The following is a 27,010-nucleotide window of genomic DNA, read 5'->3' on the forward strand; positions in this document are numbered from 1 at the left end:
ATATGATTTTAGTTTTTTTATCATGTTTTTGGATATAATATGCAATTTAAAAACTTTTTTAGCCTTGACATCTTTTCGATAAACCCACTCGTTTAGGAGTACAGCCTATGGAAAAATGACTTCCGGTGTACATTTTACATCATTTACCTCCTAAACGAGTAAGTTTAGAGCAAAATTGCAAAAAGTAAATTAGTCTTAGAATTGCATCTACATTTCTTAAAGACTATAAAATAAAAAGTGTTCCACTTTTCAAGTTTGCCGCCAGTTTTTAAATAATATAATTCATATTTTTAATGAATATTATGGTCTTTTTTGGAATGTGGATGCAGTTGTAAGACTTTTTTACTCTTCGCATTTTTTCTATAAACTTACTTGTTTAGGAGCTACATGATGTAAAATGTACACCGGGAGTCATTTTTTCATAGGCTGTACTCCTAAACGAGTGGGTTTATCGAAAAAATGTCAAGGCTAAAAAAGTTTTTAAATTGCCTATTCTATCCGAAAACATGCTAAAATATAGGGTGTTCCATGAGAAATTTTCAATTTGGCCGCCATTTTGGAAAATGGTGGGTGAGTTAAAAAAAAACTAAAATCATATTTTTAACTGTCACAAAAAATAAAGGAATGTCCCCCATTGTGGCCATGGTGGCCTCCTTGAGTTGATCACTCTGTATAGCCTATATTTATTTATTTATATATTTTTCCCGGGGGGAACCCCAGGACCCCCCAGGCCCCCGGTGACCCCCCCCCCAAAATATATGTCTAGGACCGCCCTTGTCTTCTTTACCTATAAAACACATGGGATACAGCCTTTCTTCACTGATCACGTAATGCGTGATTTTCTATAAAGTCTTGGAAAAATAAAAGTTAAAATAGATAGAATACAGGTGTACTGTATGTGGTTTACACACAAATATTCATCAAACTGTGTGATATTTTGTTATTGCAATGAACAATTTGAGAGTATCGTATTGTTTAAGTCGATGAAAATCTCTGTTGAACCTGTTTTACAAGCAAACCAAAAAGATACAGTAGTCACCACTCTATGCGACATATTCTAACCAGAAAATTGTAATCGTATGATTCTATAAGCATTGGTAGGATTGCAAAGTACTACACAAACATCATTTCAAGGGTAATAACAGTCACAATTTCCGCTGACTTTAAAAGAGTCAACTAAACTATTATAATAATGGACACACAACTAAATGGAACAACTAATGGAAATTCTCACGATGTACATTCGTTCGATATAAGCATTGAGTATACACGTCAGTACATACGTGTATACCCAATGATATAAGCAACGGTTCTTGCAATTTATTGCTTATTGTTTTTTAGAGTTGTTTTCGGACTGATTCTGTTTTCGGACTTACTCACACTCGTATAAGGTTTTCCACGTTTGTCATTGATAATGTAGCCATGTTGCTTTGAAATGGCGACCATACAAATGTATGCATTTTAAGCCAAGTATGAATGGAGATGAGTGTGGGATGAGTGGAGCGATCTTTTTGTCCTGTTTGTGACTAAGGCCGACATAATCCTTAGACACAGCTGTTAATTAATAGTGCATACAGTCAATTAATAGCAGCAGAGGTCAAGTTTGGTATCAAATTAAAGGTTTTATTCATAAAAATACATTGCCGCAAACCCAAACTCAAACGATGATGATGATAATAACGTTATTGATGTCGCTAAAACGTATCGTTTGAAATTTAGCAGCTGAAAATAAGTGAAATAGAAAAGGTTTTGGTTAAATCCATCAAATTGTAATTGGACACTAGTAAATACTAGTGCACTTGTTGCTACCTCCCCCCTTCGGTTTCATGTATTCCTCTCAATCAGTTCAAACCTAGGAGTATTGAACCAATAAAACGATATAATCATAAACAATAACTGGTCTCCTAGTTATATAACCAAACAGTAAAGCAAAAGTCATGAAAATAACCCTAAAATAATAGAAACAAAATGTTGTCTACACTAGCGATCAGTGTGTGTACATGAACTAGATGCAAAAAACAAGCTTCAAAATTTACAATGGGATGAGGAGTCTATTAAACATTAATGTTACCTAATTAATGTTAAATCCTCCTAGATTCAAACCTGAAACACCCAGATCGAAACCCGCCTGTCGTTATTTTACCATCGCCTTTTTTTATATTTTTCAAAAAAGAAAGATTATATTGATTTACTTTGGATTTTAAAAATGTTAACGTTTTATTTTGGTAAAGATTTATGGTGATACGTAAATATTGTGGTGTAGTAAAGTATATTATATTGTAGTTAAGTGTTAAATTTTGAAATTTTTGGGTGAATCGAGATGAGTCTTTTTTTATAACATGGGTCTCTCCTACCTTAACATACATACCAAGTTTCATAAACATCGGTTGGAAAAGTGGAAAGATAAATATTTGTATGTAAAAAATACAAAATGGTGGATATCTGGTTAACGAAACGATTTCGGAATAAATGTTATCCTTGATTTTCTGTTTATTTTGACCCAAGGAATTACTAGGTAAAGTATCTCCCCGCTTATTTTTAACACCCTGTTTATGATGTATTCTTATAAGTGAAAAATGTAAGCTGGTAATACAGAAAGATGTTTTATAAATAATATGAATGTACTGGTGATCTATACAGGGTGAGTTTTAATTGTCCCCCCCCCAACTTTTTTCTAAATTTTTTCAAATATCAATCCCAGACCACTTCCAAACATTGTTGGGTAGTAAGTACTTCATTTTGACAAGGTGATCATTTCCGGCCGCCATCTTGGATCCGCCATATTGGATGCAAAATTTTTTTTTCAAATGTAAAGGTGGGGTTGTGACCCATTATTTCGAACTAGATTTTTACCCTGATTACAATGCCGCAAACTGTTTTTAAAAATCTTAATTCATTCTAAAGTTATGAGGGTTTTTAAAACTTTATTTTTAGCCCATTTTAACATTGTGCATTTACAAACTAAGACCATAATCTCAAAATAGTGCTAGATAAAGATAAGTATACACTACCAGTAATTGTCGACCTATTTTCACTTGGTTATGACTGATGTATCTTTTTCGGCCGCCATCTTGGATCCGCCATTTTGAAATGTGATAAATTATTTTAAATATGAAGGGGGTGTTGTGACCCATCATATCGAACTACTTTTCTAAGCTTAACTCAATGCCACAATCCGTTTTTTGTTATCAAGTTTTATTTATGAAATATTGCAATTTGTTTGTAAAAAATGTCAAAATTTAAAAATCAAAAAATGAAAATGAAAAACGGATGATGGAATTAAGTTCTGCTTAAAAATGTAGTTAGAAATGATGGGTCACAACACCCCCTTCATATTTAAAATAATTTATCACATTTCAAAATGGCGGATCCAAGATGGCGGCCGAAAAAGATACATCAGTCATAACCAAGTGAAAATAGGTCGACAATTACTGGTAGTGTATACTTATCTTTATCTAGCACTATTTTGAGATTATGGTCTTAGTTTGTAAATGCACAATGTTAAAATGGGCTAAAAATAAAGTTTTAAAAACCCTCATAACTTTAGCATGAATCAAGATTTTTTAAAACAGTTTGCGGCATTGTAATCAGGGTAAAAATCTAGTTCGAAATAATGGGTCACAACCCCACCTTTACATTTGAAAAAAAAATTTTGCATCCAATATGGCGGATCCAAGATGGCGGCCGGAAATGACCACCTTGTCAAAATGAAGTACTTACTACCCAACAATGTTTGGAAGTGGTCTGGGATTGATATTTGAAAAAATGTAGAAAAAAGTTGGGGGGGGGGACAATTAAAACTCACCCTGTATATTCATCTTTTTCTTGTTCTTAGGACTGTAAATTAAAAGTCCACTCAGCAGTCGCATCGTACGATGTAGTTCTTTCCATGCGTTGCGAAATGCTAAATTTGCCGTCCTCTTCAACCCAAGTTATCTATTGAACCACTGATTGTAAAAAATTCAAAAAAAATATATTTTACGCATCACACTTTTGGCTACAACTTTGCCACAGACAAAACCTCTCTAACCCAAAAACAAAAAATATCTCGCATGCTAACTTTTTTATGTTAGAAATCACGATTTAAAACTATTTCACCATACATATCAATTTTTATTAATTAGATCGGTAAATAGTTAAAAGTTCCAACAAAATAGTCATCGAGTAGGACTCACCAAGATGCTCTGTGCCAATTTTCAAAATTTTAGCACAACTTTAAGTACACCAAAACGGGAAATTATTGAAGTCATGCGTCGAGAGGACTAACGTTGTTTTTAACCGATTATACTTTTGACCTTCCGGCACTGTTGACTCAGCGAAACTGAACTTATATTTTATCTTATTTCGTTATATTAAAACTGCTGTTGCATTAGCTCAAATTCCCAATAAGTCAATTGCTTTAACATAAACCACGTTTTTAGCTCGGACTGTACTATTTGACTTACTGGGATTTTTGATCTACAGACACTGCAAACATTGTAGTTTTTGACCTAGCGGTACAGGTATAAATTATTTGACCTTCCGGGACTGTTGACTTTCTGCAACGCGTCCGATCTGACTTGGGGAGTCTTTGTGTTAGGACTTTGTTAAGTGATACTTCTAAGTTGCTTGTAGTGTTTCAATGGTGAGTTTTTACAGAGATCGCGTGCTGAGGCTATGCTAGAGAGGGTTCGCCTACAGCCTCAGTCTGTGAAAATCGACCCGTTAGACAACGCTCGCAACTGGAACATTCCAATCTACTCTGTCCAGGAGGTACTATGAGCTATCTTATATATCCTACATTTAGAATTTTTTTTTAAATTAACTATTTTAGATGTAAGAGATGTTCTTGATACATTCTTGATCAGTGGGTTTATCGTAAACAATCCTAGCTACAGAATCATGTTTATGGACAGTAAAATTACATTTTTTTTGTTTTCATATTTTGTGTCTAGAAAGGCCATTCAATATTGTTCTCTTTTAACTTATATACTGTCACATATTCACGGAGGTTCCATTATATGTCTTGCGGTCACGGCATCATTGTGAACAGCTCCTTCGATCGCTTCCCTATAGTGAACATCTCCTACAATCACTGTGACATTATCGTCTCCTGGTTTTGCGGAACCATGGTAAACAACTCACACAATTGTAGCAACATTACACCACCTGCTACATTCATATATGCAACGTTTGCAGTTGTCACATGGAGATGTCATCATTGTCACCCATGAAATAGCAAAATCTCTTAACAATTGGAACAAATGCCATCCCGAGAAAATCAATGCCTGTCAAGTGTCAAACGCTATCTAAATTTGCTGTTAAATCTTTGGTGGTGCTAGATTATCGAAAATTATGGATTTCTGAACATATTCTGAAAACAAGCATCGTTATAGCCTACTAACAAAAATAGAGCGTCAAAACCTTAGCCAGTGGGCCATTATTCCATTATTATTTGTTTTATTGTGTTTCTCTTATTTTAGTAGTCATATGCAATGCAAAAGGAATCAAACAAAAAATAATCAATATAAAATATGCTTCAAATTTTATTTTATTGCAACCAATATCTAACACTCTAATATAGCTTAAAACAGCATTAAAAAATAAACGTACGTAATTAACGTACGCTAGATTAGCAGGCTCCTACTGTATCAGCTTATGTTCACAATGGAGATTGTAGTATAGTGCACAGTGAAAGTGCTTAAAAATTAATTGGCAAAACTTCAAGGTGATTAATTAATTAAGACTGACATTTAACCCTCCCAGTGTCTAACACCGATGCATCGATGGTAATGACACGCTCTGGGGTGTCAAGTGTCGATGCATCGATGGTAGTGCAGACGGTTACATATTGTCTTTTAACTCAGTCAATTTCAGTCCCATTTGGACTGGATTGATATCATTGTAAACAGCAGAAAACTGGCTTTCTTCTGGTGTCTGTTTCACAACCTTACTTTTGTTTGTCTGTTTCCAGATGTTTTGAGACAAAGACAATGTTTTGGTTGCCGTGTTGCGTGTTGTTGTTGTTTTCAAGTTGTTTGTTACTATATTTTCTTTATTGAAAACTGATTTTTATCTGTTTAGACTACATATTTAGATGTACAAAATAATCAGTGATGACTAACTTGTTGGTTTGATGTGTTTGCAACTTGCAGTAATATATTTGAAGGTTATGTGTAATGGCAGTAAAGTCATTGTAATAGGCCTAGTGAGGGATTTTGCTACTATTCCTCGATCATATTAATGACTCTTGGCTGTCCTAAATATTAACTTAACCATACTAAAGTTCATATTTTCTTTTTCGCTATAATATTTAGAAATAATTGGCTATTTCAGATTTTTCATTTAGTTACAATTACTCATAGAAATAGGGGCACAAACATTTTTCATATTTTTATTTTGTATTTTTTATCCTTTGAAGTACTATTTTTATGATAAAATAGTTATAAAAACCTAATTATTTGTGCTGAATCATAATGCGGATATATTTAGCTGCACAAAAATATATAACAAGGTATAGTTATTTTACAAAGTAGATTTGTTACATTTTTTAATAAATATTACTGCAAAATGCCCAAAAATCATCGTGACACCACACAAAAAATGACCGACACCAGGAGGGTTAATCAAGGATCTACCCTAACATTTTATTAGTATTATTTAATATTGCTTAGCAAACGGGGTTTTAATGATGTGTGATTCCCAGATTTGGCATCGCCTTGAGAAGATCAGCGCTAAGGTATCACACAGTAGCCATAGCACTGCACCAGGACTCAAGGTACTGAGAGGACATTACCTGAAGCTAGAGACGGGCCCTGGCCGACGACCGGAGTTCAAGGAACTACGACATTGGCCGAACATTGATCTAGACAGCGCGCAGGGCGAAAGTCCCTTCATTCGTCCTTTGGATGGCTCCCAGAGGTGAGTCCAGTTGTGCATTGCCGGTCTCAAAAAACTAAGTCGTGTGTAAAACATTATAAAGTTGTGTTGGTTATTAGGTTGCACTATCAAAAACTTTATGAATACAATAATTATGTGTGAAATTGAGCCTTCCATACATATTAAGTGTAGCCTAGGCCTAACTAAATTGAACAAATGTTTGATTATTTAAGAGCCAATGGATCTGTGGCTATTTTGTCTGTGGTATGTTCTCTTAGCGTCTAGGTATCAATAGTCAAATTCTGAATCATACACTTAGAGCGATGTGTAGCCGCTTTTAATCAGGTATTTATCTATGGAATTGATTCAAGCTGTAGAAAGTTCCAAAAGTATCGTCTAAGCATCTAAATTGTAGAGAGATTCTAAATTATAGACCTAGTGCTATGTATGGAATCAATTAGAGTTTTAGAATCTTCCATTTGATGTCATTATTGTTTTTGTTCTATGTTATCTCAACATTCAGACAGCTTAGTTACAGAGCAACTCTAAATCATAAAAACTAGAGCTATTTATGGCAGCTTTTATAACAGTGTTGGTCTATAAAATTCATTCAAGTTTGAGATCCCTACAATTTCAAAATGTTGTCAGTGACAGAGAGAACAAAAAAATAAATTGACATGTTTTCTTTAAATAGGAGGTTTGAGAGGGAAGTTATTCTTATCTCTGTGCTTGTCAGTGATTTGCATGAGCACGGTATGATTTACTCCAATTTTTAGTGAATATCAACACTCTTCATTTTGCAACACACATGGAACAAACACACCCAATTCTAGAACAAAGGCAGCTTCATGAAGCATTTCATACTTTATTTCTTCAGCTCAGGAATGACCAAAATCAGTTTTTAATTATTTCTGTAAGTCTGACTATATTCAACGAGCTTTTGTTCAAGATAAGAGTTAAAATACAGGGACAAGGTACTAACATGAGTACCTATCCATCCACAAGAGATGCTGGCAGTAACATATTTTTTATGTCAATGGTAATATAACTTCATGACTTATAGCCTTATATGACATCAATTATTTGTGGAAGAGTGGCAGGAGCAGGTCCGCCGGTTTCGTGCACCGAAATTTCGTGTTCGGTGCAGTGTGTCCTTCCCCATGCCTTCTTGTGTATTTCAACTGTTGCCGGCTCCGGCGGGTGGCGATTCTGCGGGCTCATGTATTGCTGGGCTTACTGGTTTGGTTGACCCGTGAAGCGTTACTTCTACATGTCCCAGTCAGCTAATTCTTGTCCTAACTAAACATACAGTTTCTTTTCCTTGAGAAGATAATCAATATCTTAGCTTTTAAGGATCTTGACTCTTCTCTGTCTTAACGAACAGCCCCTTGTATTTGTGATTGGTTTTATGAATCAGAATAAAAATAATTTATTGTTTTTCAGCATGCAATTGACAGTGTAATTTTTAATAATGATTGTAACTGATTCTGTTATTGGTGCCATAGGTCCCTCACTTGTACAGCTTCCGAATTTTTTACTAAGTGGTCCCGATTGGTATTGTTTTTTGTAAATGCTCTGGATACAATGGGGAAAAATATCAACAAAAATACATTGTTATTGCTATTTTCTAGACCAGGTTACTCATGAGCCATTATACAAACTTTCCCATCATCTGCTTGCTGATTTAAGTTTTGCTGTTTATGTGCTATTCATCAACTTTTCCTATAGGTAATTTGATAAACCTTTGAATGAGAAAACGGTGATATTTATTTATAACTGGCTATGTAAAATGACAATATGACTATATCGTTGACTGCTGTTCCGGCAGCCAGCCTGAGAGGATTGAAAATTGCCAGCAAAATGTCTAAATAGTAGTTTACGCAACGATTGCGTAAAGATAGTGTTAACGACACGAAAATTTAAGGTACGAGCCTTGGCGAGTGCCTTAAAAACTTCTACGAGTGTCGTTAACATTATTTACGCGAGTTGCGTACACTACTTTACCTACGACATTGTTTTAATTACTAAAAATCTCTACTCATAACTTCTAAAAGAGGTTATGTTTTAGTTTATAACCTCTCATTGCCAGTGACAGTGATGCAACGAAACATTGTAGCAAACACTAATTGCACCAATCAACAATTAAATTGGCCTGAACAGCTGATTAGTTGAATTTTGAATCATTACAATTTTACTTCTCCTCTCTCAATCCTTGAACCTCATTGGTCCGTTACCCGTGTTGTTATGAGTAAAACTATGCTGTTATGAAAGTAAACAATGCTGTATGAGATACTTTTCAATTCTAATAACTGTACTGAAACGGCTACTTTAATAAACGGTCGTAGGTAAATATATTTTTCCTGACTCAGGAATAGGATTCACCTTATTATCTAAAATTACTGGTTAACGACTTGTTTACTAATTACTACATAATAACCCATTTATAGTCTGATGATCTGCAACAGTAAAATCTCATTTTATTTTCTGCATGGATTTGTAGCCAATATCAAACCTTAAAGTAATTGTCATTCACCTTAAGAAAGGGGTGAAACTAATTAGTTAGGCTTCCTGTTTGTGCTAATATTTGGCCTAGAGAAGTACTAGAGGACTTACCCCTGGTGTAATGTTTCAATGAGCTAGTATATTTCAACTGTTTGTTGCTTTCAGGTCTGCTTTTTACTCTTTCTGCTTGGCTTAATGCCAGGCATGGCTTCACAATAACTTGCTGTGGTATGTCTTTCTATTCTATTCTACCAAGACTGATTGTTGTAAATCTGTCGTCTATTGTTTGTTACTAGTTGCTTTGCATTTCCTGTTTTTATAAATGTCTAGGCATGTATGTTCTTGAACCTTTTCCCACTCTAATCCCATTCTTAAGCATCGTCATACATTATACAGGGTGTTTCCAAATTGTCTGGACATATTTTGTGGACTTGTTCCTTGGGCTAAGACAAACATAACTTATATGGCATTTCATGATTGGTTTAGCCCAAGGAACAAGTCCACAAAATATGTCCAGACAATTTGGAAACATTCTGTATATTTAAGTTATTTTATGGGAAGGGCAAAATGTTAGATAAATTGTTGTCCTGCATTTTATGTTATCCATTTAATGTTTTGGCATTTTGCTCCTTTCAATATATTTCATCTGCATTTTTAATATTTTTGTAAGGGAATGTACCAAACCTTGGTCTTGTTTCTAAAAAGTCAACCATTTTGGTAATAGCATTGTTCATTAATAGCCCAATGACAAATGAGCCCTTGTGTCCATAGTGGTATAAGTCATTTTGTTTTGTTAACTCAAGTAATTGGTACCAATGGATAACTATATTCTGGTTCTATTTGTGGCTGGTTACATTTGTGGGCAAAGTGGTATAAGTCAATTGCAATCATCAGAGGTATCAGAGGGAATTTTTGTTTTGCTCCCAAACAATCAGCTGGTATCCTAGGTAACCATAGTGGTTCAATTCAGACTTTTAAGACTATTGCTGCAAACAACCTTACTTCAGTCAGTGAGATTTAAGAGAACGATTTCAAGATTCAATGGCTGCGGTATGTGAGAGTAACCCCCTTAAAATTCTACATAAAGAATGCCTAAATTAAGAAATGGAATTTTGTGAAATTGTCATCAGTAAAAAGAAAATGTGAAATAGGCCTACAGGAAATTTTAAGACGATTTCACTTCAGCCTTTGTATGCTAGTCTCTGGCAGTACAGAGAAAAAAAAAAACAAGATATGTTAGATTTTTAGCCCTACATACCCCCGTCAAACATGCGTTCTACAACAACATTGTTGATACACAGTCTGCAACAGAGGAGCTTAGTCCCGTATCAGGCTTAGAAGATAATGAGAAGGACAAAGATTAAGGCCCGGTTTCCCCAAAATGGTGTAAACTACGTTTATAATAAACTAGTTTATTTTTAAACTCCGTTTAAAATGAGTGTTCGGTTTCTCCAACATTTTACTGGCTTCGTTTAAGATAAACGGCAATTCGAGGGGTTGGCAATCCTGAATGTTTATTTGTAAGGAATCTTCGGTGGGCTTTGGGCTAGTGTTTCTTACAACGCTCGCTACGCTACGCTACAACTCAGTAGAGCAGACGATCAAAGTGTGAATGCAGCTAGAATAACATCACTGTTTAAGGTTATGTTATCAAGTTATTATAAGTTGTTGTTAAAAATTCCTGATTCATTCCGTTTATTGAAATGGTCAATTCTGTCCCTTATTTAGTAGGCCCTCTCTGAGCTAACCCTAAACCAAGCCTATTTTCATCCAAATGAATTTGTAGTTGCTTCAATTATTATTGTTTTAACACCTACATTTTGTTTTGATTTGAGGTTATGTTGCTGTTGTAACTTACTAATTTGAACTCAGTTTATTTTATCCCCAGTAGTTAAACCAAGTCGAGAGGTGGTTTAGTTTGAACTTAGATTAATATCTAGATTAAATTTGGGGAAACACAAATCAAAGTTAAACTAAGTTTAAATCGCTGTTTAACTTAAAACTAAGTTTAAATGAGTTGGGGAAACCGGGCCTAATAAGTTTAAGGCCTACAGTAACTTAATTATGTTTTAAGTCAATAAAAGTTAAAATTTGTATCAATTTATACATATTTTACTAATTCACCTAAGCATTTGCAAGAAAATGTTGTCAAGACAGAGTGGTAAATGTAATTTTTACCACTACAGGACCACCCCATACAAAAAATCTGAAATAAAAAGCTGTATACACTATTAAATAATACATTTATGAATACTTATAAATCTTTAATTAATTGTATGATTTATGGTAAGATATCTAAAATCTTTTAATCCCTACAGAACCACTCCTTAAAAAATGTCCTCTAATCTGAAAATAAAAAGTTGTATACATTATTAAATAATACAGTAATGAATATTAACAAACTTTAAATTAATTAATTTAAAATCTAGGCCCTTGAGCTCTATGCTACACCCTTAAACTTTAAATTAATTTTATGATTTATGGGAAGATATATACTAAACACTTTAGTTTTTAAAATTAGCTAAGCGTGACTTGTACCTCTATGGATTTCAGGGGCTCAAATGACATCTGGTTTCAGTGGCGGATCCAGCCAGGGAGCGCAGGTTGCGCCCCTCCCCTTGGCCAAAAAATCATCAGCGATTGTGGCCAAATTTTGAAAATCTGCCATCACGGGAGCATTGTTTTTGTCACCCCCGGTTGCGGAAAAATTGTTGACAACCTTTAACAACCGTTACGTATAACCTAAACCTTACCTAATCTAACCTACCTTAATGCAGTCACGAATCCGCATATACCCATTACAACATGCCTTTACTAATATACAACCGATTTTTAAATATACAGCAAGTTTGGTTGGTTTAGAATTGTTTCACTCATTTTACAACTTTTACAGCATGTTGCGTTAGTTAAGTACAGTTTTATTTTTTAATCAGTGTGTTTATTCCGCTAAATGTTGTACGGTACCGAAGAGACACAAATGGCGCAATACTTTGGTATCATAATCATGACATTGCAGCAGAAACAGGATATTGTAGGTAATTGCGTGTGATTCTTGTGGTTTTTGTTTTGTGATTTCTTTCTAGCAGCTTCTCTTTGTTAGTTTCAGTAGTTTGGTTGTTTATTGTGGTGTATATTGAGGTTCAGGAGAAACTATGGTTATATTAGTTTTTTTATCTGGTCAATTGTTTTATTATTCTCTAGAACATCATTCTATCACATCACTTTTTACACATTTTCACACTTCAAGAAGTGCGTTAAGGGTGAGTTGGGCATTGTAAATTTTTCCCCTTACAAATTTTTTCATATTACCGTTCTCTTGCCCAGAATGACTCGGAAAGCGACCAAGGATGGAACGGAGCGTTTGGCCCATGGCTTTTGCGAGATGTGCTGTGTCGAATACCCAGACATCAAGACTCACGTATTGACTCCTCGACATCTCAAGTTTGTTAATGACACAGAGAACTATGCCGAGCTCGACAATCTCATCAAGTGCAAGACAATTGACTCCTTCCTTACCTCGCAGATGTGGTAAGTTAGAAATCCTTTTATTTTCTTGTTTGTTGCCAAATAAAGTGTGGTGCTGGTTTTTTATGACTGTTAGTTGAAAGGTTTTCATAAAAAGTTGCATACAAGAATTTGGTTATCTTTTAGTATTTTGTGTAATAGTATTGTTTATGAATGACTATGGAGCATGCAACGTTTTGTGTTTGGGTGAAATTCTACTTTTAAATGCTTTGCCTTTGCAATTAATTTCAAGGGAAAAGGATTTCCATTTAATGTGAAGTATAATTTAGGAAAGGGACGGAGCTTAGCAAGCTTATCCAAGAAATTAAAGAGGTCTAGGGCTTATAGCTGCACAAGGTTCCATAAAATAGGCTAAACGTTTTGTCCTGGTACAGGTTAATAATTGTTATGTCATGTAACATTCTCTTGTGTTCTCTAAGTCACTATAATAAACTTATTTTCTCTAGTAATTTACTAAATTGTATAAAAAAATCTCCTTGTCTTAAATATAACAACACTGGTATTTTATCCTTGTGTAATGATTCTCAAAGGCATTCAGTGTGTGCAAACTTGATAGCCTCGCTACGTGAACTCCCTTACCAACAACTATCTCAACTTATCAAACAACATTTCCTTAAAATCATATATTGGTGAAAAGGGTAAAAGGGGTATTGGTAAAAATCACATTCCAAGATTAAAAAATATAAATTAAATAGTTTTACTGTCAGTTTGATAATAGATAACCTCGCTTACAGTAGTTTACCAAAATAAGCCCTTTACTTTATCTGTTACAGATGCTTTACTTACATGCTCAGTGTATGTGTGCCTAGCGCAGCAGTGATATTGTTTGAATTTATTTTGTCTTTTAACCAACCAAGTAGATAGTTTTTGTTGAATCAGTTTTTGTAAATGCAGTAATCATGCATGTTGTAAATACTTACCTAAAGGTAGAGTCACCTTGTGTAAAAGTGAATGAAAAATCTGTAAAATAGATAGCCTAAGGATATCTTATATTTTGCAAACAATTTATGTTTAAAATGTTTCAAGACTTGATGATACAAACTATGTACTGTGTATTATTTCTTTATTAAAAGATAGAAAAGAAACAGATTTGCACTTTTCATTTCTGATATTTAAGTAGATTAAAATATTTCATATATAAATGTTTTACTTAGACTACTTTAAACCTATTGATGTTGTGCTATGAGAAGATCATAATGTAGTAGCCTATAACATTTATCTTTGATTATTTGAGGCAAGAAGAGGAGAGTTCAGATGTAAACCATAGATAATTGAAATTAACGGGTTAATTAAGTTAATGGGTACTTAATTACAAAATTTAAAATAGTAAAGAGAAAAAGGTGAAGGTTTTTTATACATACATAGGCTACAGTAAAACTTTTGCAAAAATTGTAGTAAAAATCAATGATAAATTTGAACAAAAATATTGATATTGTGCATTCAACATATGTAAGAAAAAATGTCCGATAAGAAGCATATATTTTGCATTCATGCTGACATATGTTCGAGGGCTATCCAGAAAGTAGATTACATTTAGTCTGTGTCCGCTAGGGGCGGGGCTAGCGCAACCATCTTGCTGTCTCCTGCAACAAACTTCGCAAAATTTGTGGAAAACCCATAGAGAGTTCTGTTATTGTGAACTTTTGAGTTGTACGGATATCGGCATTGACTTTTTCGACAATTTCGGCAGTCACAATGCTTGGTCTTCTACTTCCCTCTTCATCGTGAACGTTAGTTCGGCTATTTTTAAATTTGATGCCCACTGACGAATTCCACCTTCAGTAATAATGTTTTCCTCATAAACTTCACAAAGTTGCCGATAGATTTCTATCTGTTTACAGTTTTTTGCAGTCAAAAACCTTATAACTGCACGCACTTCACAGTTCGCGATATTTTTAATTAACACAGACGTTTTAAACTGTCAAAGTAACTCAATGGAGTAAAGCAGAAACGTATTACTAGCACGGCTAGATGCCGACTGAGCTGCATAACAAACTAACACCAATATGGTCGCACTAGCCCCGCCCTAGCGGATACAGACAAAAACGTACGGTAATCTACTTTCTGGATAAGGGCATATTATAGTGGTTTACTGAAAAAAAAATTGCAAGAATGGTTGATTACTGCTTGTGCTATCATAGACTATTTGTAACAATATCAACAGTAGTTTGCTTCTATAGGACTACAAAGACCCGGGGCAATAGAATAAAGGGGCTGGCTCACATCGACTAGCAAAGTGGTCCCACTGCCGTGTGGCTGTGACGCCACCACCGGACGCTAGCTGCCTCAACAGGTGCACCTAGCGCGCGACACTTATTCAAATAGGTCATTTCCCTTAATTTACACAATTCAATTGTCCTTATGAAACTTGTATCGTTGTAATCTGCATTAACTCCCTACCAAATACGATGTACAAAAATATTTTAGTTATGATCAATAATATGTTTTTTAAAGGGGGAAATTATAAGAATTACAAACTTGTGAACTTCAAAAAGTCAAATATGCGGGGATTTAAAAAAAAATTGTGGGATAGGAACAAACTTTGAGCGAGAAAAATATTCAATAATAGTTCTACTTCAATAATTAATTAGTCTGTAAATTCTCGATAAAACCAACGGGTCGTTTATTGCTTATCAGGAAGTAAGGCTTCATAAACTTGGTGATCACATTCCATCGTTCCGCACATTTCTGCGTCGTGATGTTTATAACAGTATATTTAAAAAAAGTTATGATTGTGATAAAACAATTGCACAGTTTGTATTAGTGAAACAAGTAATTAGTGCAAAAACTGTATTTTAAAACTTGTGTAGACTTAAGGCTTAGAATTTTATTTACCTTGTTTGATATTCAGGTACTCCTTGTCATATCTTCTAATTTACTTGTTTGGGTATCTTTTAGGAATGTGTAACGGTTTACGTAATTTTATATTGTCTGTAGAACAAAGTGTTTATTCGTAAAAAATAAGTAAAAGAGCGTTTTAATGCGATAGTATTTTTATTATAATAGTTGTATCATTTTTCACTGATTTTAGCCACTTACTTATCTTCTGATCACTTTTTCTTCTATCTTCTTTCTTCTTTGATTGTTCTGTTCAAATGCCGTATTCGGATGATTGTTCTTAGTTTTGAAAAGAGCCTAATAGATTGTGAACATACACTGGGAATTTGTGTTTTAAAATGTTTTCAAAACGTTTGAAAACATTAATTTGTTTATCAAGGGAGACACCATGAAGAATGTGGAATTTCCTTCCAAACATATGGATAAGTAGCTTCCTTCCACTTGTCAGACGGCGTTGTTAGGCCTGGAAAATGTTTAATTTAGTAGTAATTTAACAGCTATAAGTATACAAGTATCTAATCATTTAAATATTTTACAGAGGTGTTAAAAGATATATTTTAATTTCATGTTCTAATCATTATGTTTGTCTAGGTAAGATAAGTAGAACGATTTATGAACTGTTAGGAGTATTTAAGAATTGTATAGTAATTACTGTGGAAGAACTGATTGATTGTAGTTTTCTCGCTGAGAGTTTGTGCCTAACTCGAAAATAAAAATATTTCCTAGCTTAGTGACTTTTTCAAGTTTTATTATTGTAGTTTCTCTACGTTTGTTATAAAACCAATTTACTTGTTGAAAACTAAAAACTGTTTGGATATTTGGATTCTACAGTTAATGCAGAATAAAACGAAATAAGTTTCATATGAGAAATATGTTTGTATAACGGTAGGGGGGGAGCGTGTAAAAGAGAGAGATTTTCGCTGGCCGCGATATGGAAGCAGGCCCGACTGACCGCCCGGTGACGTCACAGGAGGTAGGGGAGCGGGATCATGTCGGCAAGTGCTACATCAAGGACGTGAGCCAGCCCCTATATTCTATAGCTCCGACAAAGACCCATGTTGATGGAACTGTAAAAAATATTTTATTGAATATAATATCCGTTAAACCAAGTATAAAAAGTTAAATCAGACAATCATAAAAATAAAATATATTATTAGGCCATACAAAATGTTCACACTTTTAATGTAAATCTTGATGCCCAGAGATTGATTTGTGAATTGTGAAATGTTGTATAGTACTGGTAATTTCAATATTTGAACAATTGCTAGTTGTCTATGTCGGAGTATCATGGTCATTAATGAAGTTAGAGGTGGTTCCCTCTAAGTCTTCCGATTTAGAAAATTGCTATCACAGGAAATGATCTTGATGCCACCATGATTGAAAGAAATGATTACGATGTTCCTGGGATTGTGGGAAAGTGTCATGATATCACTGCGGTTGCAGGTGATGGTCATGACACTACAGTTCTGGTGTTAACAATCTTGAAACATTTGAATAACTATTATTGATCAGTCATATAGTAAATAATAGCCAGTATAGATTTGGAAAGTAGATTCTAACTTCTAAGTTGTATATTGAGTTGCTTCTAAGTTGTATATTGAGTTGCTTCTAAGTTGTATATTGAGTTGGTAACAATACTGTTCTTGCCTTTTCAGGACTCAACTGTTTTGATTTGAATATGAGATTTCTGGATTTGACGATCAATGAAAATCACGGTATTTAGGCCTATTGATTTTGTTGCAACTACAGAGAATCCTGGAATAAATATAAAATCTACACAATCAATTCACAAAGTATTGAGATTCTATCAAAGGTTTTGTGAAGTTGAGTGTCGGAATCGCTGACATTTAGTTTTGATTTTTTCCCTCAGATATATAAAAAATTTATCAAACTGTTTGAAATGTGGGCTGATGCTAATTTTTTATCCGAGTAATCGGCTATAGAAATAACAGGTACCTGAGTATTCCCACTTGGGTAAAAACAAAGTTCTGTAGATTGACATGTCGCCAGAGCGCTAATTGTCCAGCTGAGTAATGGACAGTGTGTTGCAGTGCCAGTATAGGGGGTCGCAGGTGTTTACGCGGGGGCTCCGTTGAGAAGGTGATGGGTTCTCGGAACAGCAGCCTTTCCCAATCCAACGGACAGCTGTTGCCTCGCACCCGAGCCACCACACGTTCGTTGGATGACTCTTACACCAAGAAGCCTCTTGAGGTTTGTTTACATCATTTGATACATTTCTTTACTGTCTACGCTACCTACGTTTTGTGTGGAAGAATCACAAACACTTAGGCAAGCAGTTTAAATTCCTTAGGTATTTGGGTTATGGTGGGGATTGACCTGTCGCACTCGCACCTAAGGTTATGCTTAGCAATATGCTAGCAATACACTTAAGCTATGACTGGCTTAGCAATATGCTAGCAATACACTTAAACTATGACTGGCTTCACATAGACAATGAAATCCTTCCCCCAGGCTGTCTACAACTCCCGAATATCCTCAATCTCTTGAAAAGTCTCCAATAATTCAGTTGGGTCCCTCATAAATCTGAAATCTAGATTTTGTGTAATTACATAATCTTACAAAATTTCCGACTTTCATTTGCCCAATTTTACAATTGAAATTTGCACTGATTATGTTTATTTGCTTTTCATAATTAAATTTATTCATTATCACACGTTTTATCTGTAATTTTGTTGAAACTTAAAAAAATTATTTTGTTAACCCTATTGCATGTCTTTAATTTCTTCAAGTTCAAATTTTACTCATCTCAACGTTGCGGTAATTTTTAATAAGTAGGCCTAGCTAAATTTTAGGGATGGTCAAGTCTCGAAATTTCGGGAAATTTTCGGGAAATTTTAAATCTCGTTACACGAGACGAGATTTCTTTTTGGCCGAGATTTTTATCGAGACGAGAATAAAAAAAAAAAAAAAAAAAAAAAAAAAAATTTAAAACGCCTGCAGAAAGTCAATGCATTACCCGCAATACAGGAGCGTGTTGTAGTTGCGTTCCCTTTGCGAAGGCGTTCTTATTTAATTAATTCTTTAAATGTAAATATTACTTTAATTATTTTAATAATATTACTTTAATAACATTTGAGAAGTTTTGTTAAGTGTAAGCAGTGTGAGGAATGTTTTGTTACTATAAAGAGTCAAAACAAGTAACTATTTTATAAAAATTAATATTGCTTTTATTTTATGATTTATTTTATTTTAGGGTAAGTTGAACTCTATCCTAACTGATATCACTATGTTTCCTAATCGTAGGCATTTTTAATAAGTTAGGCGTGATTAATAAAAAATGTTATGCTGATGTTTTTTAATAAAAGATTGTAAATATTCTTGCCTATTATCATTATTTTTGTATTTAAACAGTTACCGGTATCTAACAATGTTACAAAATCAGGTAAAAATTTTGAACGTGCATGAGAAGGGAAATCCCGTCTCGATCTCGTCTCGAAATTTTATGAGAAATAAAAAATCTCGTCTCGTCTCGTCTCGAACTAAAAATCCAATCTCGTCCATCCCTACTAAATTTTAACTACTCCTGGCTTAAAATACCACTAATTTTTATTTTCTCTCAACTATTTGGCTGAAAATGTAAATCAGATTTATTTGGTTATTTTTATGTTAAGACAAGTGTAACAAACTTGGATTTGCTCTTAGTGCATTACGTTCCATTTGTCTGCTACTAAACATGTAAATCCAAACATATTTAATTTGTTGACGATAAGTATTCCATACCTGAGATTCTAAAGATTTTATTTCCACACTCAGGCAAGATTCAACAAAGGGATTTTTTATGTTAGGAAAATTCTAATACCATTGCGATTGTGGAAGAAATCTGCGTAGTTTGCATTATCACTTAAATGTTTGTATATTGCTACAAAGCTGTGACTGCAAAGTATATATATGAATCTGTAGAGACAGTCACAATGAAGGATTGTTTAAGAAATCACTAATTTCATGGGAATGTTGGCACAGTTACAATATAGCCGTGATCCAAAAGACTTCTACGATCTCAATGGTCAACGAGAGTAAATCATGACATTTCCTTTATTGCCAGAGGTGATCAAGATCTAAACAAAAGGATTAAATAGAAAATTCCACATTCTTAAACCCAACCTTAACTGACTCCTATTTGTAATAAGCTTATTGTGTATTAACTATTTGATATGGCAGTTATAGCTACATAATCGACAATCGTCTCCACATAATTGTGTGTGGACACTTTTCATCACCAAGAGTTGAACTGCTGCAAGTCAGACAGTTTGATTAAATTTTTTGTTAACATGTGTGAAGTACGCAGGGACTTGCATGATAATTATGAAGGACATTTTTGGGCATCCTGTATTGCGACAAATATTGAAAAACTTGCAAACAATGCATTTCCAAGTAGATCAAAACCACAGTTAGGGTATGGTTCACAAGAAAACCAATTTTGATATTTTGTTCATGAAATGTTTTTACTAGCTCCCCTAAAACTTTTTAAAGACATAAGACATCTTTGTTTTTGTTACAGGTGCATTGCAATGGCATTGTGAACCATAATCATCTAACAAGATCTGCTGTTAAAAGTGACAGTGTGTTGGGGAGAGAGCTTGGACTGGAGTTGGAGGGGATCTCTCGACGTACCAGAACAATCTCTGCGTCTTGTCCAGCCACGAATACAGAATACTCACAGTTGTCTCCTACAGGAAGTGACAGCACTCATCACTTGCGATCTAGGAAACAAATCTGGCTTCCAACGAGTCTCTTAGGAACTACAGCAGAGGACGCTCTCAACAACTCGAGACTAAGGCCCAACAGGGAATATCCGGTCGCAGAAGCATTGAAAAGTCCAACATCAGTAAAGAGTATGAAATCACCATCGTTACCCCCCGAGGAAGCTAGTGAGAAGAAAAGCAAAGCTAAAGAAGAAAATGACACAAGCCATTCAAAGTCATCACCCATGCTTAACAATGATGTTGGTAAAGGATCACAACAAGAATCTTCTGAAGAGGAAGATATTAGTGAAAAGAAGACAAAGAATAATGAAAACATGAAGTTAAAAAAGGTGAATTCCAAAAAGAAGTTTAAAAAGAAAATCCCTCAAGAACTGGCCAGTTTGAATCATAATGATAAAAGGAAAAAGATTCAAAGGAAAAGGCTGTCAGTTGAAGAAAAGTTAATAGAAGATAACAGAACTTACTACAAAGTGGAAGTGTTAAACTCAAAACTACGTTCTACAGGGTATTATATATCTCAGAGCCAAAGAGAGCTTGAAATGAGTAAAGCAAACGGAAACGAGGGGTGTGTCATACAGAACTGTGCAGAGCCCGTTAAAAGTGAAGTAAAATCTGAAGAAAAAGAACCTGTTGTTGTCAGATTTAAGAAAGTTAGGAAAACTGAACTAACATTGTTGAGTGATGAAGCTGAAAGTTTTATGTTTGGAGAACCTTCGAGAAGAGAAAGTTCAGTTTCTACCGTTTCCTCTGAGGAAGACGATGATGAAGTCTCCCTTAAGATGGAACCAGACGAACAAGATAGGATTGTTACAAAAATAAAACGAGAAGTTTTAGATGAGAGTTCCATAGGTAGTTGTAGCATTACAAGTAGTTCAACTTCCTCAAGAAGAAAAAGGAAGAACGCTGATGAAAGTATCATTCAAGATAATATTGATTACTACAAACTAGAGTCTTCAAGCTCCAGATTGAGGCTTCAGAGTGCATTATTCCCATCTACTCCAATCAGTATTAAAACAGAGCCAACAAGCGAAACAAAGCCTGGTAGTTCTTTAAAGGTCAAACTAGATGAGAGTAATTTTGGTCCGGAGAGCACAGTTAGTACAGGAAAATCTCAAGAAAATATAGGTCCTAAACACAGTTATGAAGATTTAGAATTCTCTTTCGAAAGTGTTCCCACCCATGAATCATGGTATCAGGTGTTCAAAAGACAAGATGAGTGTAATGAAATTTACTACCCTAGATATAGTCAGTATCCTAAAATTCTTCTACCCTACGAGTATCCGAGTTCAGTTCTAAGGCAGTTTAAGGTAGATGCTCTTAAAGAAAAGGTCGGAAAAAGGAAAAAGAAAAAAGAAGCTAAGTTACAACAGCTCATAATAGACGATAAACCGAGAAAGTCACCAAGGTGTCACGCTTCGACACTGGCAATCATGTCAAGCCTGAAGAGGCGAAGACCACGAGACTCCCCTGAGAAAAGATCTGATCCCGTGAGTGAAATTTCCCTTCCACCTTGTGAGATGATAGTCCAAGACGAAGAGTCAAGATGCAGTACAATCATTGAACCACCGTCTGTCGCTCCCTCGGATACACAAATGTCATCGGGACAAACAGTTCTAATACCAGAGATAAGAATAGACACAAAGCCTGATTATTCCACTCAGCAAAAGAAAATCGAAGAAGAAATTAAAAAGGCCGAAGAAGACATTGATAACTTGTTTAGTGAAATGTGCATGGAGAACGAGGAAGATATTTTATCTCATTTAATTTATTCCATAAAGAAAGAAGTTGATTCATCCCCTACTAAAGACAGTCCAAAAAAAGGAAAGGGGAAAAACAAGTCTGTTTCTAAGCGTGACAAACCTGAAGAGTTTCCTGATGTTACTACCTGCTTACCAGTTGATCCTGAAGTTTTTGACGAGGTCGTGCCCGAAACCAATTTATCAGAAGGCCCAATTGTTGATGTACTCAATCTCATTGACACTTACAGAGGATGTTCCAGCATGGAGCGTGCTGACTACGAACATTTAAATCCTCACGCTGTGGATGCATTAAGAGTGTTAATAGCTGAATCTTGTAACAGTTCTGACTGCGGGGGCTCCTCCGCTTGTTGTGATTATAGCTTTTTAGGAGAAGATGGAAGAGTCTGCAAGAAGAGAAAACGAAAAAAGCGAAATATGACAGGATGGCCAGCTAAGAAGAAATTTCCCAAGAAAGGTGAAGAGTTGAGCACAGTAGTGTTGAGAAGAAACTGCAAAGCAAGAGGCAAATTTTCCGAGGTAGAACCTTCAAAAGATAGCCAGAGTGACGTTGCTGACGAGACTGAGGACGATGTGAAGAAAGAACCTTGTGAACTTAGTGTGACTAGGGATCAGACGAATGAAGAAAGTGATGTGAAATTGGATTCAAAACCGTGTAGTAGTATTTCTAGGACACCCAGCATTGACTCATCTTCAACCAAGAGTTTTGATGTACAGTCCTGTTGTGTTAGAGTTAAGAAAATGACAGATAACTGTGTTGAGTCATTTTCAAGACATTTAAGAAGTTCAGATTCTAGTCCTAACTCCTCCTCTAGAAGAGGGTCCTCAAGGCAAGCTAAAATTTTGGGTAGAGAATCGTTAAGAAGGTGTAGATGAGATCTGAATTGTAAATAAGTGTAGATATTAAATAAAAGTAATATAAGAAAATCAAAATAAAACAAAGCTGTCATATCAAACTAGCCAAAAATTTATTTTTTTACAAAATTTATTTTTAGCTGTATATTTTATTTCTTCAGCATAACAAAAACATTTTATTTATTTGAGAAAAGTTACAAAAGTATAGTTGGAAAAAGGTAATCTGATTATTTCAGAATCTAATCTGCTCCTTGCATACAAATTGAATTGTCGATTTTGTTATATATTTTGACGTATGTCTTGGAAACATTTAAAATGAAATACTTGTAAAAAGGAACAAGTTTATAGTATTTGACCTAACATTAAGCAAGTTGATTTGCCATTCTGTTGAGCACTAATTCCTTAAATTTGAAATAAAGGACTAAACAATCTTCAAAGTTTCTAATTTTTGTAGATTAAAAAATGGATACTGTAGATAATTCTTCAATCTAATGGAAAACCTATGAAAAATTTATGATTTAGCAGTAATGAGACAATAACTGAGTGTACTATAAAAAAGGTGCTGTATGGTTAAATAACTACATGATAAGCTAAAAATTATAAAAAAGTTAAATTAACATGTGTCCGCCAATTTATCCTGTTATATCCTTTACAGGAAATGATTAAATCGCTTTAAAAAAATAATAAATGTATAATGCCATTACACTTTTTTCTCCATAAACCATTTCCCTGGTGGATAGAAGTTTTACTTTACAAATGTTTGTTTCCAATGTTTCCAACTGTGTGTTTCCAACTCATAAAATTATAGGAAATTCATGTTCACTAGTTTTTATTAGTATTGCATTGGATAATATTAATAAGAACGATAAAAGACCGACCAATTGAAGCAAAGAAGTTTAACATGTCTTGATATATTGCAGCATTTTAATATCTTTAGAAAAGATTAGTACATTTGAAGTAGGGATGGACGGGATTGAATTTTTAGTTTGGCACGGAATTTTAATTTCCTTCCAGATTTTCGGGGCGGGACAGGATTTTTTCCTGTGCATAACAAGGGTTTGTTTTAAAAGTCTTGAGTATTGCAGTTAAAAATGACAAACAAAATCAAATTTTACCTTTTGTGGCAGTGATCTATAAAAAAAAAAAAAATAAAATAACAGGTAAACAATTACAAGGATAGAAACTTATGTTTAACACCGGTATGACTCTGTAGTCACGGCGTCAAAATGACTCGCGGTCACGGCGCAATGTTCAAAATAACTCGCAATCATGGTGTGATCTTAGAAATGACCGGCAGTCAGAGCACGATGGTCGAAATGACTCGGGGTCATGGGACAGTGGTCGAAATGACTCCATGGTCACAGCGTGATCGTTGGTATGACTCTGCGGTCATGGCGCAATTGCAAATTGACTCCGCGGTCACGGCGCGATCGCCGAAATGACTCGTGGTCACTTCGGCTACTGCGTTCGCGGAGCTTTTGTGAAGATCTCTCGCGATAGCGGCGTTATCGTCACTCACGTTGCGGCAAAATTGCCGAAGATTGGATCAAATCCCATCCTGAAAAATTCCCGAATCAAATGTAATCCCGTCCTGAAAATCGGGAATATTTTTTCCTTGAAATTTTGGGACCTATCCATCCTTAATTTCAAGCTAATCAAGTTATCATATTTGCCTTTGATGTATACCACAATTGAATTTACTTTTCTAGTAACAATTGGCTTTAAATATTATCAGGACTAAAAAATAAGCCTTGTGATTGTAGAATATTAAAAAGTTCCTATAGAAAATTGAATTGCTCTATTGTTAATATGTATTGTATTGTAATTAATGTGTAATTAAGTGTTTTCATGTCGATACAAGTGAACAAATTATGTTAAGTCACTAAGAATTTAATTTCAATTTTGCAATATTGCTATAGTATTTAAATTAGTCTTCTACTGTCTACGTAAATAAGTTTCTACTGGTTAAACCTTTCTGTTACTTTCTAGTTAACCCGTGTATGTTTGTGCGTTGGTTAAAAAAAATGTTTGTGTTCATGAAAATCAAAAAAAGTAATTCCACTTTTACTTGAAAGCTGGGAAACATTCTGTTTTGGCACCTACTGCTTCAAAGACCTTTTTTATCATCTCCTGATAGGTTTTGCACAACTTTATTTGTTTAAACTAAAAGCCATATTTCCAAAAAATGTTCTAGCCTAGTTAAAAAAGGTGTTTGGCATCACTTTTGTGATAAAATTTAAAACGATTATAATATTTCCAGTGATGTTTTATACAGCAAAAGTGTGTGAAGTAAGAAGTAATGAAAGATCGTTGAGTTTTTCTTTAGAAAATTCTCGGAATAAGGGGATAATTTGAATAATCGGATTGTATCTCTTGATAGTAAAAGATGTGCTAAACAATTTTGATTAATTGGACATTCGGAAAAATTAAATAGTAAATTTTTGTTGGTTTTTTGATAAATTGATTGCAATTGAGTTTTTTATGCACGTAATGACTTTTAACTAGGCTCTAGCCTGAGGTTTTTTTCGTTCTAGTTAGGCCTAGAGATTGTGGCTTTATGACCTATTACAAATCCATTGGTGATTGTCGTAATTTGAACCTGGGACCTTTAGGACCAAAGTCCTGGACTCCACCACCAGTCCCAGCTCACTCCCCTTATAACTTTGGAAATAACATGTTAAAAAATGTCACTGACACTTGATAGATGCTACAAAAACACATTTTCACTGTATACAAAATTTTAGTCTGCCTTTATCAACCACTAAAAATTCCTAGTGAGCAAGTTTTTCTTAACTGACGCTCTACCTCAAATATATTTTCAATTCATTTATCATTATTTAAAAATTGCATAGATTAATTCAAACTTTTTAGCAACTGAAATGAATTATACCAGAATGTAGTTAGCCTATAAGTTTTTTTAAAGGTTTTGTTTAACTTAAGACAACTAATGTAAATAAATTACTACCACAATATATATTTAGTTTAAGAAATGACTGAAGTATTATTTATTTTAATTCATTGTTAGATTATCAAATACAGTTTGATGAAGTAACTCTTATATGTAGCCGTGCCATCCTTATGATTTTGTATTTAGTATAATCCTTATCAAATTCACTCTGTTACTTCTTAATAATGCATTGCTATAAAATCAAGCACACGGAAACTACCTACACAAAAATTGAATTGGGTACAGTATTTCGATCTTTAATATTAAAACTACATTACCGTGCCAAAGTTATAAGTTTGAGGTGTATAAAATCCCTCATGTTTTTTCAACCATCTACACACAAAGTGCAGTATTAATATATGTTCACAGGGCGCACATGCATTGTTTACGATTTATCCCTCTTTATAAAGAAGATTTTGATTAATTTTTACAACTTGTTGCATTATGAAATTTTATTTTAATTCAAATTTTGCTATGGACATTTTTGCGATTTACAGGATCTTAGGTTACAAAGTATCCATGGCTTGTCAGCACGTTTTATGGGAATATTTTTATTTGTACATACATTTTATACAGTAGCATTTATCATAAAATGGTGTCTATAATAGATGCGACATAGAGTATTTGAAAGAGTAATGTATAGATAATATTGTACAGTAGAGTATATATAGAATAGCAAATTTTTTACAACCAAAGAGTCTGTCTTGTGCATTCTTTTAGTTAAGATATTGTAAATAAAAATTATTTCTACGGAATTATATTTTTGTTACTTAATTCCTTTTGGTGTTGTGTTAAAAAAAATGTTTTCTGTGTTGTCATTGGTTTTGAAAGGATAAAAACAATGTTTTTATCACATACATATATTCGTTACGGTACCTACAGATATAGCTATTAACCCAACATGCTGTTTAAGTCAGTACCGACTGTTGAAAATGTGCCCAGTTTATATCAAACTCTTCCTATCTGCCCTGAACACACAACTTATCTCTCATTGCTAACACTTA

The 27,010-nt window shown here is 34.3% G+C and overlaps 1 protein-coding gene across 5 annotated transcripts in view; it reads left to right on the forward strand.

The window, feature by feature from the left end:
* LOC129002752 (protein chiffon-like) overlaps window positions 1–26,704 on the forward strand; it is a 42,633-nt gene extending 15,929 nt beyond the window's left edge. For 4 of the 5 annotated variants that reach the window (XM_054430784.1, XM_054430786.1, XM_054430787.1 and 1 more), the window contains 5 exons: window positions 4,639–4,752; window positions 6,686–6,900; window positions 12,685–12,888; window positions 17,775–17,934; window positions 20,243–26,704. In XM_054430784.1, coding sequence (XP_054286759.1) covers window positions 4,639–4,752; window positions 6,686–6,900; window positions 12,685–12,888; window positions 17,775–17,934; window positions 20,243–23,080 — 3,531 coding nt within the window. In that variant the 3' untranslated portion in view covers window positions 23,081–26,704. Of the gene's footprint in view, window positions 1–4,638; window positions 4,753–6,685; window positions 6,901–9,527; window positions 9,589–12,684; window positions 12,889–17,774; window positions 17,935–20,242 lie in introns of those variants that run through there. The other variant, XM_054430789.1, reaches the window with a different exon arrangement.
* The last annotated feature ends 306 nt before the right edge of the window (window positions 26,705–27,010 follow it).

This window comes from Macrosteles quadrilineatus, unplaced genomic scaffold, assembly GCF_028750875.1.
Source record: "Macrosteles quadrilineatus isolate MER2022 unplaced genomic scaffold, UCM_ALF_1.0 Scaffold_9__3_contigs__length_116548681, whole genome shotgun sequence".
Classification (NCBI taxonomy): Eukaryota; Metazoa; Arthropoda; class Insecta; order Hemiptera; family Cicadellidae; genus Macrosteles; species Macrosteles quadrilineatus.